The sequence below is a fragment of the Argopecten irradians genome, chromosome 2 (genome assembly GCF_041381155.1).
Source record: "Argopecten irradians isolate NY chromosome 2, Ai_NY, whole genome shotgun sequence".
Taxonomy (NCBI): Eukaryota; Metazoa; Mollusca; class Bivalvia; order Pectinida; family Pectinidae; genus Argopecten; species Argopecten irradians.
In genome coordinates, this window is record NC_091135.1 from 25,762,586 (window position 1) to 25,781,346 (window position 18,761).

Consider the following 18,761-nt stretch of genomic DNA (forward strand, 5'->3'; position numbering starts at 1 on the left):
TATTAAAAGAGTATCGTACTGAATACCCTTTAGCTAGCGAAGTTGCAGCGGTCGGTACCTGGCAACTGCGTCACATGGGATTCGAAATCGTGACCCAGAGGTGGAGGTCTTATGGTAATATGTCGGGACATGTTTTAAAACCATTCGACCACCGAGGCCCCTCAGCAGTAGAGGTCATATATTGTCATATAATGAACATAATGAGCATACCCGGAATAAATTCAGCCTATATTGCAGATTAACATTTACCACTCATTTCTAGTTTTTGGTATTATCTGATACAACAAGTAAGCTTTCTGGTATGCATTGGATATCATTGATAATTTGGGCACGAACCAACTTCGCTAGCCAAGGGTATTCAGTCATCTTCAACTTTGTGAAACACAAACCACACACGTATTATCTTTTACTATGGTTGGAGAGCAACGTATCCAAGTACTTCATTTACTTGGTTTATAACATTAACTACTTGACTAAATAGTAAATAGGACTTCGTTAGGAGTTGTTGTTGGCATGCATGACATGCTTTAATATAAAAAATGAAGGTCACTATTACTTCGGTTCAGTTTTGTTAACATATAAAAACCGCAATTTCATTGGTCGCCTGAACCTAGCCGTATCCAATCAGAACTTGAAAGAAGACACTTCAGTTTTGACGCGAGATCCGCCAATGGTTTCATATAGAGTATCGGACTGAATGCCATTGGCTAGCGAAGTTGGGCACGAACGTACTTACAGCAATTTCAAAAATATAAGCTTTAGCAAAGCAGAAAAAATGCTCTGTCAATTTTGATAAAATACTATTTATTGCTTAGTTAAAATTCATGAATAGGCCGTGTTTGTATCATTCGTTTTCATATTGGGAAAAATTGTAGCAGTGCTATTGCTTTTGTAACTAGAAGTCTCGTTTGCAGGGTACAATGAAGTTTCTACAAATACCAGCATTGCTGTTTGTTTCTTTGATTAATTAACGTCCTATTAACAGCCAGGGTCATATTAGGACGGCCTACCATGTATGTGGTGTGTAGCGTGTATGTAGTGCAAGGTGCGTGTTTTGGGAGACTGCGGTATGTTCATGTTGTGTGTTCTTGTATAGTGGAACTCTTGCCATTTATATAGTGATATACCACTAAAGTATGCAGCATTCAATCATTCTGGATGTTTATGCCGTTACTTGAACAGATATATAATAACACAAACAATTTAACCGTTTGGCCGGTCAGCACAAGGCAGGCAACTGTAATAAATGCGTGACGTTGTAATTGAACCTTTAATTACTGTGACATCGCAACTAACATATTGTTGGTATCATAATACAATAAAATAGTATAAGAAATAAAATAGATATAGAAAAAGCCCTAGTCTTGATAAATGTTTGTAGAAGTGAATGACTTTGTTTGTTAAAGAGTTATCTCCCTTGCATGAAGGTATCGTCATAACTCTGCGAGCAAATATGATGTAGTTCTATCTTTAAAAACGACGGTACACTCATACAAACATGAGGTAACAATCAATATGGGCATATGAAGCAATTTTTTCCTTTATCAATATTGATAAAAAAATTCTTATTAAATATCAATCAAACTATTAGTCGCACTTTTGGCTGATTAAGTGTTTTATTTTATTTTTTATTTAATCAATAGTTTATAGATTAAAGATATTAAGGTTTTTAATAGTTTCTGGTATAAATCAAATCTCACATAAAGATCAAGGAAACAGAATCATGCCTATAAGAATACAAAACAATTTTCCCTGCTTTGCGACATTGCACGCCATATTGTTCGAGGCCAAATGAATGCGATTTTTAGCAGTTTGATATCATGAAAAATGTTGTAAAACAGTGAGGAAGATATGAATACAATGACAAGATTGTTTAAATATACTTTAATAAATAAGAAAATGTACACTAAAATGTGAATACATAATATGAAATGACCTTCGTACAATATTCAAAGGGAACGACGCTCTCCGATTGGCATTCTAAATTTTATTTTGACTCATAGTAATGGTTTCCTGTTCCGATTTCTTTAGGTACCTTTTCAGTCTGATAAAGGTGAAAATAAAAAAACGTCTTGATGAACACAAAATATATCTACATATGCATTGATAAATACCGGTATATTAAAATCAAATCAATAATTTCTTTCCTTTATGAAAATTAAGCATGAATTTTTGTTGTAAAGCAATGGCGACGACAGATCATAAAAAGATTATGATAAGAATTAAAAACATCGCAACGTCCCGTTTTGGGGGCGAGTCCGTGACTTTATCAATCACGTGGTTTGATGTATGAAGGCACATAAGTATCGAGGTTATGAGGTAGTGTACTTGTATGAATATTTGTACAAATGCATAACTGGTGACACAAGGTAATAACGACAAATAGAAAATGGACGAGAGCAATGAAGGATATGGATGGATAAAAAGCTTGAAAGGGAATAATGTACACAGTTAAATATTAACATGATCGATAACACCATCCTTATTGTATCTTTAATATTGTCACTATAAAGTCCTTTCAATATTTGGAGAAAGTCGGCATTTCGACCTTGACCATCCATGTTCTCGATCATAACAAATATACAATAATATGCACATATCAAAAAAATGATATCTTTAGAAACGTTTACAAAATGTCTATTAATTAATAGACGTGGTAAAGGAAACTAGCTTCTCTCCTGCGATCACTTCCAACCATAATTGAATTTGGCGTAAGGCAGTGAAACTTTTCTGATGGAAAGCGTGTCCGCCACAATGCACATTGCAACTGTTTCAGCAAGCCAGTCGTGCTTTTGTTACCTGAAAAACAGAGAAGACAATTGTATTGATATTAATTCAATGTACCGGATCGCCTGCGTTGTCAACATACTGTGACTTTTAAAGTGAATAGTCGGGCAAAGAAAACCAGTCTAAATGCGTTCATTGGCCTTCCAAAAGTTCTCACATATTAATACGACGGTCAAGTTCTCCTTAGTTTCCCAGTTCTGACCATTAAAGTAAAGAAAAGTTGAAAGCATTGAAAGCGAGGCTGCGTGGAAATGTAACCACGGACATAGTGAGCCGGGAGGACGTTTTAGAATTTCCATACTTTAAATTAATTTGTGGATACATTCACACCATTTTACCGACTTTAGCCATCCTTGCCCGACTGTTCACTTCAAGAATATTTCGGGCAAGCGTCAGATGTTATTTATTCACGTACTACAGATAAAGTTGCTGAAAATATTCATGGAACTAATATGTAATGTAAGGAAAATCGCGCAAATTACAATTTAAGACATACATTTATCTTAAGTAAGAAAACACCTAGATAATTTGATAGATATTTGTAGACAAAACTTAAGATTACCTACTTATATAACTCCTCTATCTTTCATTGTAGAAGTCTGCGATTAGTCTTTGTTTCTTCAATTGGGACTCTTGATGGATGTCTTCGATACTCCTCTTATTCCTATAGTCCATCACCGGCGGAGTCTGGGTATACACCTCAAGGATTGGCGCACGGTAGTTGTTCATCAGAAGAGGATTTGCATCAGGACACCCAAGATCTGTTAAAGAAGAACATTATTTTTTCCAAGTGAGCTAATTACGAGTTATGCGACACATGGCATTTATTAATGATAAAATAGTATATTGAAATAAATATAGCAACTGCATTTAGTGATAAATTGCCAATTACAATGGATCTAATTGAAAACGGATCTTCCAAAGGAGATCTGTTTAGCGAAAGATGAGTTCAAAACTCATAACCAACGCAGTCTGCACAGGCATTTTCTACGATGGCTCATATACGCCTTGTTAATGTCTACTTAAAGATGTTCCACCGCTGAAATATGGTATTATTTCTTTCAAAAACCGGAGAAGACGATTAAGTATTTTTCTTCAGTTACAAAATTTACTTATTTACACCATTACCACCATTGAAAAGTTTGAGCTTCTAATTTTACTTCAAGATAAAAATATCAAAAATAATTATGTAATTGCAAAAAAATCCGAGGCACTACGTTGTATATGGAATGAATTGCTGATTTAGCATGCACCAAAGCAAAACAAATTATTTTACATTATTATTTTTTGTGTGTTTATTAAACAAAATACACACAATTAAACACCAATTATTGTTAAAATGACGAGTATCGTTTATGCTCTGTCGGCGGTTGAGCATCTTTAAGCAACATAGTTTTGACAGTAGTTTCACATAAAAGCGTTGTCAACAGCTACTTAAGTCTACTTAAGGTGTCCAGATAAGACATTCCCCCATTTATCAGTCGGTTGTTATCAAGAAGAAATGTTAATTACTCCAAAGCAACGTTATATAAGTGACAGGCGTATATGGTCTAACACAACGTTGACGAAATAAACTAAGAGCAAAGCAGAATTAGACTTGACAAAAATCGACAGTTTTGTGGCCGCTGACAACATGTTTGTGTAAAACTACTGTCAAAACTATGTTGCTTAAGTGTATATTAATAAGATGTATATGGGCCATCGTAGTTCTCTGAATTTTGAAATTTGGAAGCAAATTTAGCTTCCCTTATGTTGCCATGAACCACGAAATGGACATATCACCAACCTATATGAGGCGAGCAGTCCCCTTGAACGAACACGTGATGCGCATTAAAGTCTATAATTCGTCTGCCTGGTGAGATGCGCTGTAATCTCTCAACCTTGATTTCCAGACCAAAACGACGTCGGGGTCTCCTCATCCAATCATTGACGGCTTCAGTCACATTGAAATGTATCCAAGTGTTTTCTTCCCATTGCAGGACGTCAACGTCTAATGTCTGCATTCGAGGTCCTGGCACATAGAAAAAAAATGCTCTTAGAAATACTAATGCTTCTACTTGAGAAGGCTGGCCCCAACCTTGGCAGCCTTTATCTGTATCAATGTTCAGGAGCATTAAAATGTTTTGCGTGAAAAAGAAATAAGAAATGACGACCAATTAATACCATAACCAAATAACTAGCTACAATAGTAATCGGGGAAACATGAGATAAAATAACGAAGACTGATGCTTTTTATCAAATTAATACATCCAAAATGAAGTCTGATAATTTAATACAAATGTTATATGTTTGCGCATTGTCACTTCCCTATACTCATTAGATGACGATATATCACATTTGTGTTCATATACAGTACAATGTCAAACAACTTGAAGAGCAGGAACGTACTGGACGTCTCGCAGACCTTTACGTGAATATGTGACATGCTATATAGTAAAATGGAAGTAAAATTCTTACGGACGAAATCTATAAGAAATAAAAGCAATAAACACTGTCTATTTACGTGAGCGCTTTCATCCCATTCAAGGGAGCTCTTCAGACTGACATAATATTTATATATATTATGGGACAAGGAAGTAATTCCAACCGTGTGGACAAAAAATGGTCAAGTTTTCTAGGCGACCTGTCCCTTAATCAAGACGCATAAGACGAACATAATTATGTAATATAAAACGAACAGTAATGCAGGACAAAGAAAGTGGACAAATATTTAACTTAACAGCACAATGGAGCGCAATATACCCTTCGGCAAGTGGCAGCCGAAGGCCGGATCTACCAAAATGATATATATTATATATTTTGACATAATATATATATATTGGAATATAAATTTGTCCACCACAACTTGTAGACATTTCTCAACGATACATTTTGACAAGTGGCGTTTTTGTTTGTTTTGTTCATTGGATGTTAATAATCGTTACTTACTCCTCATCCTGTTATGTCTATTCGGTCGACGTGGTCTGAGAGCTTGAAGAAACTGGTTAACCTCCACAAGCAGTCTCACGTTATTCGATTGACTGACTGGACAGCCGCATTCTGTGTAACATTTTGCATTTATATTTTACATACATTAAAATTGGATTGTATTGTATGTTATATAATTACATAATACTATTTTATATGCTATATGCATGTAAATGTATATAGGATGTCCAATGTGCGTCAAGAATCATTACATCTAATTCTAAATCAAGAGTTAAAGATGGAAAATACAAACATATTACCAAAGATTCAGTCTCCTTATGATGTCATTTATACCGATGATTTGATAGTTCTTTATACGCATCTAAGTATGCCATGACTTTACACCGGGTCCCTCAAATATACAACTCGTATCTCACCTGTTCGAGATCTAGCGAACAGACTTAGTGTTGCATTCTTTGCTGTGACGTCACCAGCAGGGAATGTGTCCACGTCAAAGAAAAGATGCATGGAGTCGTCATCCGGATGATTCCACATGTTTGCGTCGATTGTATCGGGCAACGCACCTGAACAGAAAATGTTTTATATCTGTTAAACAACAAATATGTAAACCGAAAGACAGAACCACCGATTGAAGCAGTAATTTTGTAAACTTTTGTAGACTCATTATTTTCGAATGTTTCAACGAAATATTGATTGAAATTGTTACAACTTGGCAAATACTAGTGAATAAGTTAATATACCGGTAGAGGGGTCATTATTTGCGTTCTTTTTCAATACTCACACGACACAGAATAACAATTCTGATGTTCCGTCGTCAGGTTTCTGATATACCGGCTGTAGTTCAGTGGTCTCTCCACGCTGGAATTTACGGTAGGGAGCGTGTTCCAGCCCATATTTCTCAGAATATTTTGTCGGATCATGTATAACCTGAAATTGAGAAACATGGATACTTGGTTATGGTTAGTTGGTTGATATTAAACCATATATGATTGTGTTTGTATTTTGTTTTATTAATTAGCGTCCTGTTAACAGCCAGGGTCATGTCAGGACGACGTGTAGCGTGTATGAAGTGCGCGGTGTGTGTTTTGGGAGACTGTGGTTTAATCGTGTTGTATAGTGGAACTGTTGCTCTTTTTATAGTGCTATATCACTGAAGCATGCTGCCGAAGACACCAAGAACACATCCCAACCGGTCACATTATATTGACAACGGGCGAACCAGTAGTCCTAATCCCTGTATGCGGAGCGCTTAGTAAGAGCAGAAACTACCACTTTTATATACTATGGTGTGTCTCGGCCAGGGAAGAAAACCCACAGCCTACCTCGAAGGGGCGAAGGTCAAGTATGAGGCAATGTCAAGGGAGACGTAAGGAAGAAGAAAGTTAATTAAGAAAAAGATAAGATTCTAAATTAAGTCGCCTTTTACGACCACTAAACCTACCTATAATTTAGGCGTTTTATTTTTTTTTGCCTAATACATACATAAAGCGAAATATTAAAAAAATAATAATAAATAGTGGCAGCAGGTACACTTGTAACGCCCTACCTGCAGATGTTTAGGAGGCTGCGCTATAATTATTGTGTCTTGTAATAATGCGACTCTTGCTCTTTTTATAGCGCTCGCTCTCTCACAAAAATATGCCTCAAAAGACACCGAGCAACACACCCCACCCGCTCACATTAATTATGCTATATATCAATAGCCATTTATCATAACGACCTGGTCCATATGGATGTGCTACATGTGGTGCGTGCTTGTGTGGTTTTATGATAGTAAAACTCTTGCACAGTATGCAAATCGTACACACGTATGTAGATTAGAAGTGACATCATAAAATTGATCATCGTTTTTTGCCGGGCGATGACGAATAGGGCGGATTCTCTACCAGAAAGGTTAGGTATATAGCCATTGAGCACTTTCAAAAGTCTTTGTTCAAATCTGCGTTATGCTTTATTTTTTCCGTATTTTCATAAATTTCGAAATTTGACATTGGTTGTTGCTTATTCCTTCATTGTTAACGCAAGTTTTATAAACATTTTAGAACTGTCATTTTTATAATTCTACATACAATATATACCCTGATATGTAGAGATGCATCAGGCCATATGCCGCTTATGTTTAAGTTAAAGAATAATTAGAGAGCCATTTTTGTTCTTAAAATATACTAACACATGTAACGTCAAATCCCTTTATAAGTTAAACACCACGCGCTAAGCTTGTGTATTGAGTTTACGAATTTTAGTTTGATCATATTTTAATCAACCTTGAATATCGAATTATCGTTGATATTTGAACAAGTTTTATCATGAATATGATCCAATTAGAAAGTATTTTAAAATTCGACAGCAGTTTGTAAAGAACCTACTTAAATGTCAAGAATTCTCCCTTAGTAACCTAACTTAAAAATGTTGTAAAAAATAATGATGCAAATTAAATAATATCTACATACATTGTAAAAGTTACTAAAAACTTTTAAATCTTCAATATTTGTTAATCACAATTTACTTAGCAAATCACGTGAAACAAGGAGCTAAATATTGGCAACAAAGAAGTTTTAACGTGTTAAATATGGATTGATGATGAAGCAAAAGAGTGTAACAAAAATGAAATAAATAAAACAAGCTTACAGTAATTGTTGCAAGCACCACACGTCCCCTGCCGTCAAATACATTTTCTAATCTGTGACAAGTTATTATTATTGCTTAGTTATGCTGTCATTGTATGAAGTTTGAACAAATTCTGTTGATGTGTTCTTAAGTTATCGAAAGAAAACTAAAATCTGTAAAACAACATATTTCTATTAACAGCAGCCTTCGTAGTTAACCTTTTGACCCCAAATTCAATCCGAAGTTGTATCAACTCCTATGCTATCATTGTATGAAGATTGAACACATTCTGTTGATACGTTCTCAAGTTATCGTCCAGAAACCAATATTTGTGAAGCAACCAATTTTTAGTAACAGTGACCTTAATAGTTGACCTTTTGACCCTTAGCTTAATTTCAAACTATATTTTGTCATATGCTACCATTGTGTGAAGTTTGATCGAAATCCATCCATTCGTTCTCAAGTTATCATCTGGAAACCAAATCCGGGCAGATAGGCAGACGGACAGACAGACGGGGACAAACATTATAGCCCCCTCCGGTTTCACTGTCAAGGGACTAATAAAAATAAAATAAGTGTAATTTAAGATGGCAATGCATACCAGCATACTTAGTAACACTAAATACCCAATCTGACTGGACTGCAGAAGAGATAAATTCGGGCGCAGTTTTGTGCCTAATCTAAGGTCAAAATCAGGGCCCAATATGCCTGGTGCTACACACTCCCCCGTGCACTGCATTCTAAGGTCAATGATGTTATTGTAGAGTAATGTCCGGCGATTGACCCGGACTGACCAAGCTGGAGTACAAACAAGTAGTAATAGGGTGCTGGATTTGGCCGTATTCCATCACGGCATGGTCACTCTGACACGGGAGTCTCCTAATATCACTCAATTAGAGATTTGTTGCAGTCAATTTAATATCAGTTAATCTATACATTTAGTTTAGCAATTAATCATACCATCTATGACATTCGTTATCTTCTTTGACGCGTCACATATCTGTGGTGTCATACCACAGTCACACGGAATATTATTGTTAACTACTCCAAAGCAACGTTAGAAAAGTGACAGGCGTACACGAGCCATAGTAGTGTTGGCGAAGTAACCTAAAATGAAAGCAGAATTTGACAAAAACGAATTGTACTACATTCGACAAATACGACTGTTTTGCAGTTGCAGTTGCTGACAACGTTTTTGTGTGAAATCACTGTCAAGCTATGCTGCTATGGGCTATCGTAGTCAACCAAATTTGATTCTTTCGTGGTTATTAATGCGTTCGCATAGGTTATCTTTAGCGGATTTAGAAAACACAAGGGAATTTTCTATACAAATAAATGATGCAGATGTAAATTTACGAATTTGAACGTTCACGGAATCGCACGCCAAAGACAGTTGGTTCACGTGATAAAAATTAAATCATTCGATGAAAATTTGACTGTTAAAAAGATGATATCCCTTGTATGTGTGGTACATGAGAGTTGTAGGAATGCTCATTCATTGTTTAGTTTCATGGATTTGAGACTTTGTATCCATTACATTTAGTACGTCAGAATTTCACCTGCTGTCTCTATTGCGCAGCCTAAAAGGCGACTGTATTCGCAACTACATTGTATTCTATTCTATCTAAGCAATTTGCTTAAATTGACACTAGTTCTGTCTCAGTTTAAGCCATTGTATGAGCGATTTGAGCATTAAACTGGCCGATATGTTGCAAATATCTTGGGTCCATCTAGAGTGCTTTGTACTGTTACTTAGTTCTGCTTATCATCATACGAAGATTCCTCGCGTGAAAATGTCTCATTGAAGGACAGTATTCCGTGGGCAATGTTGTCAGCAGTATAATTCAGTGTGGTATCGCTATAAAACACAGCTTTTACCCATGTAGTCACGAGTCATACCGCCACGATATGGGGCCTAACCTAGTACATCGTTTAAAAGAAAGGTTGTCTTTAAATTGCCTTACTGTTATAAATAGTCATCATTTAGGACAATAATTAGGTTTCTTTTTTACACTCATTATTTTCTTGCACAATGAATATCGTACGTAATAATCCACAGTGTAATTTTCCTTATGTTATCTCAATTAATTTTCTGTGGGCGTCGTATATCTTATGCACTTCCTGCCGAGGAACAACATTATCACAATACAAATAGGCCAGTAAATAGAATGATAAAAGTGTTTAGTTAAAGGTCACTTGTTGTACTACCATTTTTATCTAACTCCTAATTGGGGAGCAAGTACCAATGCCAATTAGCAATGTCCTATCTGCCGACATTTTATACGCTTTTGGAAATCTATTGCATAACTTTCTGCTAACCTGTCGTTTAGCTCTTTATTTGCATTCTGAATTATGCAACCATTTGATAAATTTAAAGGCGTTGAGTATGTATTGAGAAAAATGTATAATAAAGCAATGTAGATATATTGAACCTTTGCCATTAATAATAATTTCAAAATAATCTTTGGGGCAAATCTAAGACAGTTTGTATTATATACTAGTTTTCCTAGAGTCATTCCAAAATATCAGATTTAAGCTTAATTAGTCTCTTAAAACAACAACTTAATTGCATCTGGTGATAAGTTGCCATGAAAATATAAAAGCAGGCCTATTTATTGGCTGGCTATTAAACGCTAACTGGTAAATGATTTTACCGTTTTGAACATAAATTGATGAATCTCGGGGCTCTACAATATAATTTATTCACACTTGTCCATTTGGGCACGTGATTTTAAAACCTACTTGTCCGACAGCCAAATGCACTTCTCCAAACTTTAACCACTAACTTGCAGAAGAAAACCATGTTTGCATAATGTCATATTACTTTTGAAATAAACTAAATTTACTCTTTAAAACTGTGTAAGTTGTCTTTATAATTTGAGAGCTCAGCTGAGGTCCGTTCGCGGAGCAAACTCGTGTGATAGAGGTGTCTCGGTTACGTTAATCTATGTAAATCATCCATATATGTAGAGTTGGAAAACTTTCTCGTAAACAGGAAACGGAAAACACAACATGATCTCCAGCGTTGCACTTAACAGCATACAAAGTCACATTCTAGCGTGATTACAAACAATATCCTTTGAAATATATATATATATATAATAAAAAATATATATATATGATATATATATATAAACATCAATGAAAGATAAACCTTCCAATTTAATTCTTAATTGAATCTAACATTTACATTCTGTCCTGAACCTTAACTTATTTGCTTCGGAGCTTTCCACCTGGCAACGGAGAATGACGATGAAATAAATTTTGTAGTCACAGTCACGTATTTTTGCATAGTGAAAGTAGAAGTATTTTATGCCTAACGTTGTTTTACTTGTTATAAACGCAATACCAGTAATTCAGCAAGGCTATTATTCTAGTATAAAAATGGTTTCTAGCAGTGCAGTAAGTAAATGCGCATAATAAGCATAACAAAACACATGACATCGATCGCCTGATGGTCAGCGGAGTAACTTATTTACATCGCAAAGTGCATTCATAACAATTATATATTTCTTTTTGACAACCAAAAGAATGGATTAACTGCTGCGCTATCAGATAGGCTTTGCCTCAAATTATGATCTAATATTGTATATATAGATGCTCCAGATCATAAACGATTCTCGTCATTTGAACAAGAATCGGTGTTTAATCTTGTATACATATGTATCTTAACACAAAAAATAATATAAAATGATTATTTTACTTTTGGTGCATGCGCAATCAGAACTTTATTCCATATAGGACATAGCGCCACGGATTTTTTTTCGGGATGCAATTGATTATTTTTAATATTTTTATCTTGAAGTAAAATAATAAGCTCAAACTTTTCAATGTGGTAATGGTGTAAAGTAAAAAACTTTTGTAACCGAAGAAAAATAATCAATCGTCTGTTCCTGTTTTTGATAGAGAAAAAGTACCATTTGCAGTGGATGTTAACTTCTGAAAATGTATTATTTGCAAAACCAAAACATTTGTAGCAGTCTTTCGAAAATTGTATTCTCTAAACAAACCCGAATTTTAGAGTTCTGTAAGCGCAGTAATCGTGCCCGAGATGAGTTAATGTTGCAATTTATAACTGAATCTCTCCCACTACAAATACGGGATATTTCATTATGTGTAATAATATGTTGGCGTTTGGGTCATTTCATCACAATAATGATTTCCGTCATTTTACTATATGATAATCATTCAAGGAAATGCATGCAAGCTGCGCGCCCATTAGTGCGCTTTTGCAAATGTAAAATTCAGCAGAAAGGCTGTGATGATTTCTAGCGTACGAAATAATACTTTATTTGAAACCAAACACACCATTCTAGCTGATACTTTGTACCCCCTACTCAATTACGTAATAATTAACTTGTGACTTCGCTGATTGGAATACCAAACCTACGATAGCAGGCTTACAGGCGAGTGCTTTCAGTTCACTCAGTGTAATTGATGGATATATCAGTGCAACAGTTTGCATATATGATAACAAGTACATCGAACATATACAATGAAGCATAAACTGTTCGTGGTCATGAAGTCTTTGACATGAATGTTTCAAGTTCTTTCTTATTTCGTGAGAAGAACCGTCCGTGGTACGCCAATCATGCATCCATTGTAACCACAAAATAATACAAATTCTAAAATACAGCTTAAGCTTTTATGTTAAATATTACCATTTTCTATGCGAATAATCATCAATTTCAAATTGAAGAAATACAGATTGAATTTGTTACAAATGTTGTTCTACTTGCAATGATAACGCAGCTGTCACGTGATTGTTTAGTCTATGTCATTAGCTTTATTTAGATATAATATTATACAAACTCCTGCTCATTCATGTTGTGATTTGTAAAACAAAACTGACTCTGTGACCTGATATATTGTTTTAACCGTACGCAGCTGCTGTTCTTAAACATCGTCGGCATTTTCAAATTTTCATTTTCAACAATCATTGGTACATTGTATGTAATTCATTAACAAAATTGCATGAATAAAGCACATCATTGTTATTTATCCAAATTTTAAAAAAAGCAAGAGATAAGCATCAAATAAGAATATTTCATATGTAATATATATCTAAAAGTATTATCTAAATAAATTTGTGAAAACATGAATATAGGTATGTGATTATCGACAAAATATCCTCGTTTACGGTAAACCTGACAATACATTGATGTTCAATTGGTCGCGACCACCTGTTTCAACTTTTGTTTAATAATACACGCATCACACTAAACTTTAAACATTCTATCCCTATTCATTATTTTTATCAACATGAATTATCCCATCTTTGAAAAATCGTACATTATATTAATATTTAATCTGGCCTAATTTAGGTTAGCCCTTTTGAAATCTAACTGTGAGACATGGAGCGTTGAATTAATTTCAGAATAATTTATTTCATGCTGTAATGTATCAATAACATACTTACAGATTGTAATTTTTCGGTGAATTATATTGATAATTAATTGAGTTGATACTAACATGAATTGCCGACGCTGAACGAGGTCCGCCCTTGGTGATGAACTGGCCGTAGGCTGTGGTGTGGTTGGTTGGTCATTGTCTTCTTGCTGGACCATCGGTGTGGTGACAGGGGGGTCACAGTAACACACCAACACGTGCACACATAGAAGTTGCAAGACATGTGTGTAACTAAGTCCAAACATGATTGCTGAGTTCTGATATCTATGAACACTGAACCACTTGCAGTCAGGTTATAGGTGTCTTAGTTTTTGTCTTAATTTCTTTTATGTTAATCAGTGGAATGTTTCCAACCAATAATATCCTGACAAAGACACTCGTTATGTTACACAACACAACAAAAATGAATAAATAGCTGCCTTTGACAAAATGAAATCACCTTTTCTTCTCCAAATACGTGTCTATTTAGGGTTTCTCATCAATACAAAATGATGATGTATTTGTTGACGTCTCTGGTAGCCTTTGTACACAAGAAATAAAACACTTCTGCTTGGTGCACTATTTAACGGTACATTGCAAGCTTTCGGCAACTCTTGTTCTAATAACCTACCTCAAACCTCACGGTGTTTATGAATTAATACTCCGAAGGTCAAAGGTCATGTAATTTCCCGGTACTGCGAACATATTACTATGGGTTGTTGAAAGCCCACACCATGTTATGATTGTAACTACTACTTCTCTCACACTTCTCCAAATCCCTCCCACGCCGATTCTCCACAACCCTCCACTTGACCAGATTATCCAATTTTAGAAAAAGTTCGCTAGACTTCCCTTTTAATTTTAAATCGTAAAATATTTATATTTGGATCAAATTAAGAAGTCTAGACTTTTAATATGTGGATGTTTTATAAAAATGTCCTTTTTGACATTGATGTAGTTTCCTTATCTTATTTTGGTGATTAAATTTATTATGGTCGCTTTCGCATACTCAGACATCAAGATTGTCTATGAACATTTTGAACTGAAGAATAACAAATCTTAATTAAAGATGATTATCCTTAAGGAAGTAAAAATCCTAGACAAACTATTTTAGCTTTAGCCTTGAGAAATTCCCAGACGGTAATTTATACATGTTTACGGGAAATTGTACGTATTAGCATCTTAAAGCTATAAGTCGATATGTACTAATTAATGAATGGAGTTTTTACAGTATAGAAAACGGGATGTTCATCGCATTAAACTCACTAAGAATCGAAAAGGTAATATAACTTGTGTCTGTAGCTTTTATTTGTTACATTATATTAAATATTGCTACAAATGTAAGATTATATTTACACATTTGTCATGTGGTAGAATCAGAAATAAATGCGATAGAATTCCAATGTTTCGAATACATGTGTTAACAAATTATAATGGAAACAAAAAGTGATGCTATGTAAATGTGTTATGAATGAATTGTTATGTACATTAAAAGATATACATTTCCTGGTTGACGTTATTCATTATCCTGCATCCGATTTTCTTATATAGTAAATATGATTTACAGGGTACATTTCAAAAATAATCTGATATTGACCATTTAAAGGCCTGATTTACATTATACATCGGTAGCAAAAATAAATATTGCATCATTACATGCCTGATTTGCACTGTATAATTCCATACCCGATTTGCATGCTACATCACATGACATGCTGAATAGAATGTTGCTGATTTCAACAGTAAAAAATATTAAACAAAACAACCCCTTTATTTCATTACCGTCACTCACCATTTTATACATCATACTCATCAACCACGGTACCAGTAGATTTTTTGAAAATGCATGCACTCTATTAATTTATGTATATTAATGTATGTATCATCGGTAACGCTAAAGATAAATAAAGTTATATTAAACCTTTAATTCATCACCCACCGTTCTTATATTTCCCACGTCGAATTTGTTTTTCGCCGATATACTCAAAGCTATCTTCGTCAGATACGCCTTATCAAGTGTTAACAGAATTTAGCGGATCCCCCATCAATCTTCATTCATAAAATGTATTGTGGACGATAATAATTCTGGCGGGAAAATCTGGCAAGATGTCGGTAATAGTGGATCAGCACTAATGAAAGATACATTCGTAAAGGGGCGTACTCTCTAAGCAACCAGTGTGTTTTTGAATGCAGAAACAAGGTAGAGATCATTTGTATGTATCACGGCTGTCTCACAAAGAAAGGTAATGCTTTGAAGTCACCCTTTGATATTGAAATGACGTCTGAATATTGCGTCTTTCTTGTTATACATGTAGTGCTAAATGCTGGAGGTCGAGGGGATAATCGTACATATGTTCTATTAAGGATATTGGAAAGCGATAAAAAAATGTTAAAGACCAAACTATGTTTAAAAATGTTAAAGACGAAATTCAAATTGACCGTCTCTAATTTATTCTACAAGTCCCGCAGTAATAATTGTAACGAATTTCAATTTTCTTTTTCTTTTTGCTTCTTATCATAACGTGCCCTAATCACAACAGTAAGAATTCATTATTAAAACAAAAGGGCATAGTGGACCTCCTTGCATAGTGCCAGGTTAGTGATGAGGATGCCTTAAGTACTTTTCACTGTTACTCACACACGCTGTGGAAACTACGTCACATACATAGTTGCCGTTGCAATTTGATGGCGGAAAATCGTTCGCTTCAAGCTAGGAAATGGTACGTTGTGTCAATAAGACAATGAGTGCACCGTACCTCGGACATTTCCATATAACTGTAATACGATGTTAACATGATTAGACACATTTCTTATAAAGCCAATATTGATTGTGTATAGCTATATTCACGGTCTATGATTTTCTATTAAAATCCTAGTAATAAAGATTACTATATAATAAGTTAACAAACTTACAAATCAAGTATTAAAAATACTTTTTTGCATAAACAAACGTTTGATTACCTTAGCATAATAATTACGAAGATTTTGTCATCACCGACACTATTAATGATTTGAACGTTGAACAATACATTGAACTAGATTTTGTAAGTCACAAAATTAACCTTGATATAATTTCCTCGTTGTAATATCAAAGAACATGATTATTCGTTACTGTAAACATTATGCTGGATTTCTTACATATGTCTCTGTATCATGTTTTAGCATATACTCTTGGATTTTCCCACATAGAAGAATAAACTCTTAAATACTTTGATAAATTCTGTTATTTCATTTATGAATTCCTTACACGTTAAAATTGTACCTGCTGACCCTATTGCAAGGAATGTGAATTAAAAACTTAGTCTAGGTAATAGATATTACCGTATTCTAGCCGGTTATTTGCGGGGGTATTTTTTTGCAATTGAACTAAAAACGAAAAAAATCAAATTTTAACGGTTTTAAACTTTCGCGATCTGGCTTTAAGGGTATCTACGATTAAAATATTTCTTAATAATCTGTGGATCAAACTTTTGCAATCATAGTAATATCCTTCGAAATCGCGAAAATATCCAGCTATACGGTACGTTCTACCGTACTGCAAATAGGTTACTATGCTGCAGCGTGCTCGTAAAAGGTAACAAAATTTAGAATCTTATCTTTGTCTATTCTTTTAAACTGATTTTTTTCTTATTTTTGGCCTCCAGTTCAACATCCATGTCAAGAGGTTATGGGTTCTGTCCCTTTGACAAGACACACCAAGGTTTATGGAAGTGCTAGCTTCTGCTCCTACTTAGCGCTCTTCATAAAGGAGTGGGACGACTGGTTAGTTCATTGATAGTGCAATGTGACGGGTGGGGCGTATTTTTCGGTGTATTCGATGGCATGTTTCTGTGAGAAAGCACTACAAAAAGGGCAAAAGCTCCACTTACGAGAAGACACAACACGAATATACCACAATCTCCAAAATCACGCACAGCACACTACATATACGCAAGACACCATATACACGGGAGGCTGTCCTTAGATGACCCTGAAATCAAACTAAACCATCATAGACTTCACTTTGGTATGTTTATTCTATATTGGCTTGGTTTATTGGATAACGTTTAGTCGCTACATTCCGTTTATAATCCAAAGACTACATCGCCTGTCTCGAACATAGTACCTAGACCTAGATCTACTTACTGGACTAACTCTTATGAGCATATACTATTTTATAAAGTAATGAGCACATACTATTATAATAAATACAATGTATTGTCACAATGAAAATTATTTTGTATGTAGAACATGTCTAATTCAGTACAAAACATTCCGCATTCCGTAAATTGTACTCTTAGACTAATTGTTAAAACCGTGGGAGAGTGACAAGAGTCTCTTTACTTTGCGGTAGACCAGACGTTCAATTGCCCCAGCGGGATGAGGTGGGTAGCTTGCTCAAGTCCTTGGATGACTCGATTGATGTCTAGGAGGCAAGCACCTACGCTATTACAGTACATGTATTGCGATATTGACACATTTTGTGGATCAAATCATGAAATATAAAATATGCATTTCCCTGTATACTTCTACTGACTCCGAAGATATTAGCTACTAGTTTTACGATTCAACAATAAAATATTTGAACAATCAGATTTTATTTCCTTTGAAATAGAGTAGTTAGTTGTCTCTTCCATAGGTCTTCCTTGTCTTAGATGTTCTATTGTTTAAAAAGATCGATTATCATGTTATATTTTGTTTTGTTCTCAAAAATTGACTTCGTTTAGGACTTACATTTGATAATTATGCAACTGTTTTTCATCTTGTATAGTGGAATTCTTGTCCTTTATCTGTTTTGTATATCACTGAAGCATGCAGCCGAGGACACCAAGCAACACATCTCAGTCGTTCACCTTATACTGACAAGTTGACAACACGCAAACCAGTCGTTCCAATCCCTTAATGCTGAGTGTTTAGCAGAGCAGAAACTGCCACTCATACAGACTATTGTGTATCTTGGCCAGTAGCAGAACCTAGAGCCTTCCTCACAGGGGCGAGAGATCAATCAAAGGTCGTGTCTTGGGAGACGTTTGGGAGAATAAAGGAAGTAAGGAAAAAGGGAAAACATAATA

At 34.9% G+C, this 18,761-nt stretch overlaps 1 protein-coding gene across 2 annotated transcripts; it reads right to left on the reverse strand.

Moving 5' to 3' along the window:
• Positions 1-1,869: 1,869 nt before the first annotated feature.
• LOC138314935 (uncharacterized) lies at positions 1,870-14,436 on the reverse strand. Of its 2 annotated transcripts, XM_069255578.1 has the most exons (7): positions 13,795-14,424; positions 6,497-6,642; positions 6,132-6,278; positions 5,716-5,826; positions 4,574-4,798; positions 3,354-3,548; positions 1,870-2,799 (listed from the first exon to the last, which is right to left on the reverse strand). In XM_069255578.1, exons 1-6 carry the CDS (start codon positions 13,974-13,976, stop codon positions 3,367-3,369), a joined length of 993 nt encoding a protein of 330 aa, XP_069111679.1. In that variant the 5' UTR covers positions 13,977-14,424; the 3' UTR covers positions 1,870-2,799; positions 3,354-3,366. The 2 variants fall into 2 exon arrangements, with proteins under 2 accessions (XP_069111679.1, XP_069111680.1); XM_069255579.1 differs by lacking the exon at positions 1,870-2,799 and having other exon boundaries at positions 3,351-3,548; positions 13,795-14,436.
• Positions 14,437-18,761: the final 4,325 nt, after the last annotated feature.

Excerpts from the sequence above, each read along its gene's own strand:
- LOC138314935 (XM_069255578.1), bottom strand. The coding sequence starts at position 13,976 with ATGTTTGGACTTAGTTACACACATGTCTTGCAACTTCTATGTGTGCAC. Across the intron at positions 6,643-13,794 it reads GTTCAGCGTCGGCAATTCAT|GTTATACATGATCCGACAAA; the intron begins GTTAGTATCAAC and ends TCTCAATTTCAG. Across the intron at positions 5,827-6,131 it reads GTTCGCTAGATCTCGAACAG|AATGCGGCTGTCCAGTCAGT; the intron begins GTGAGATACGAG and ends AATGTTACACAG.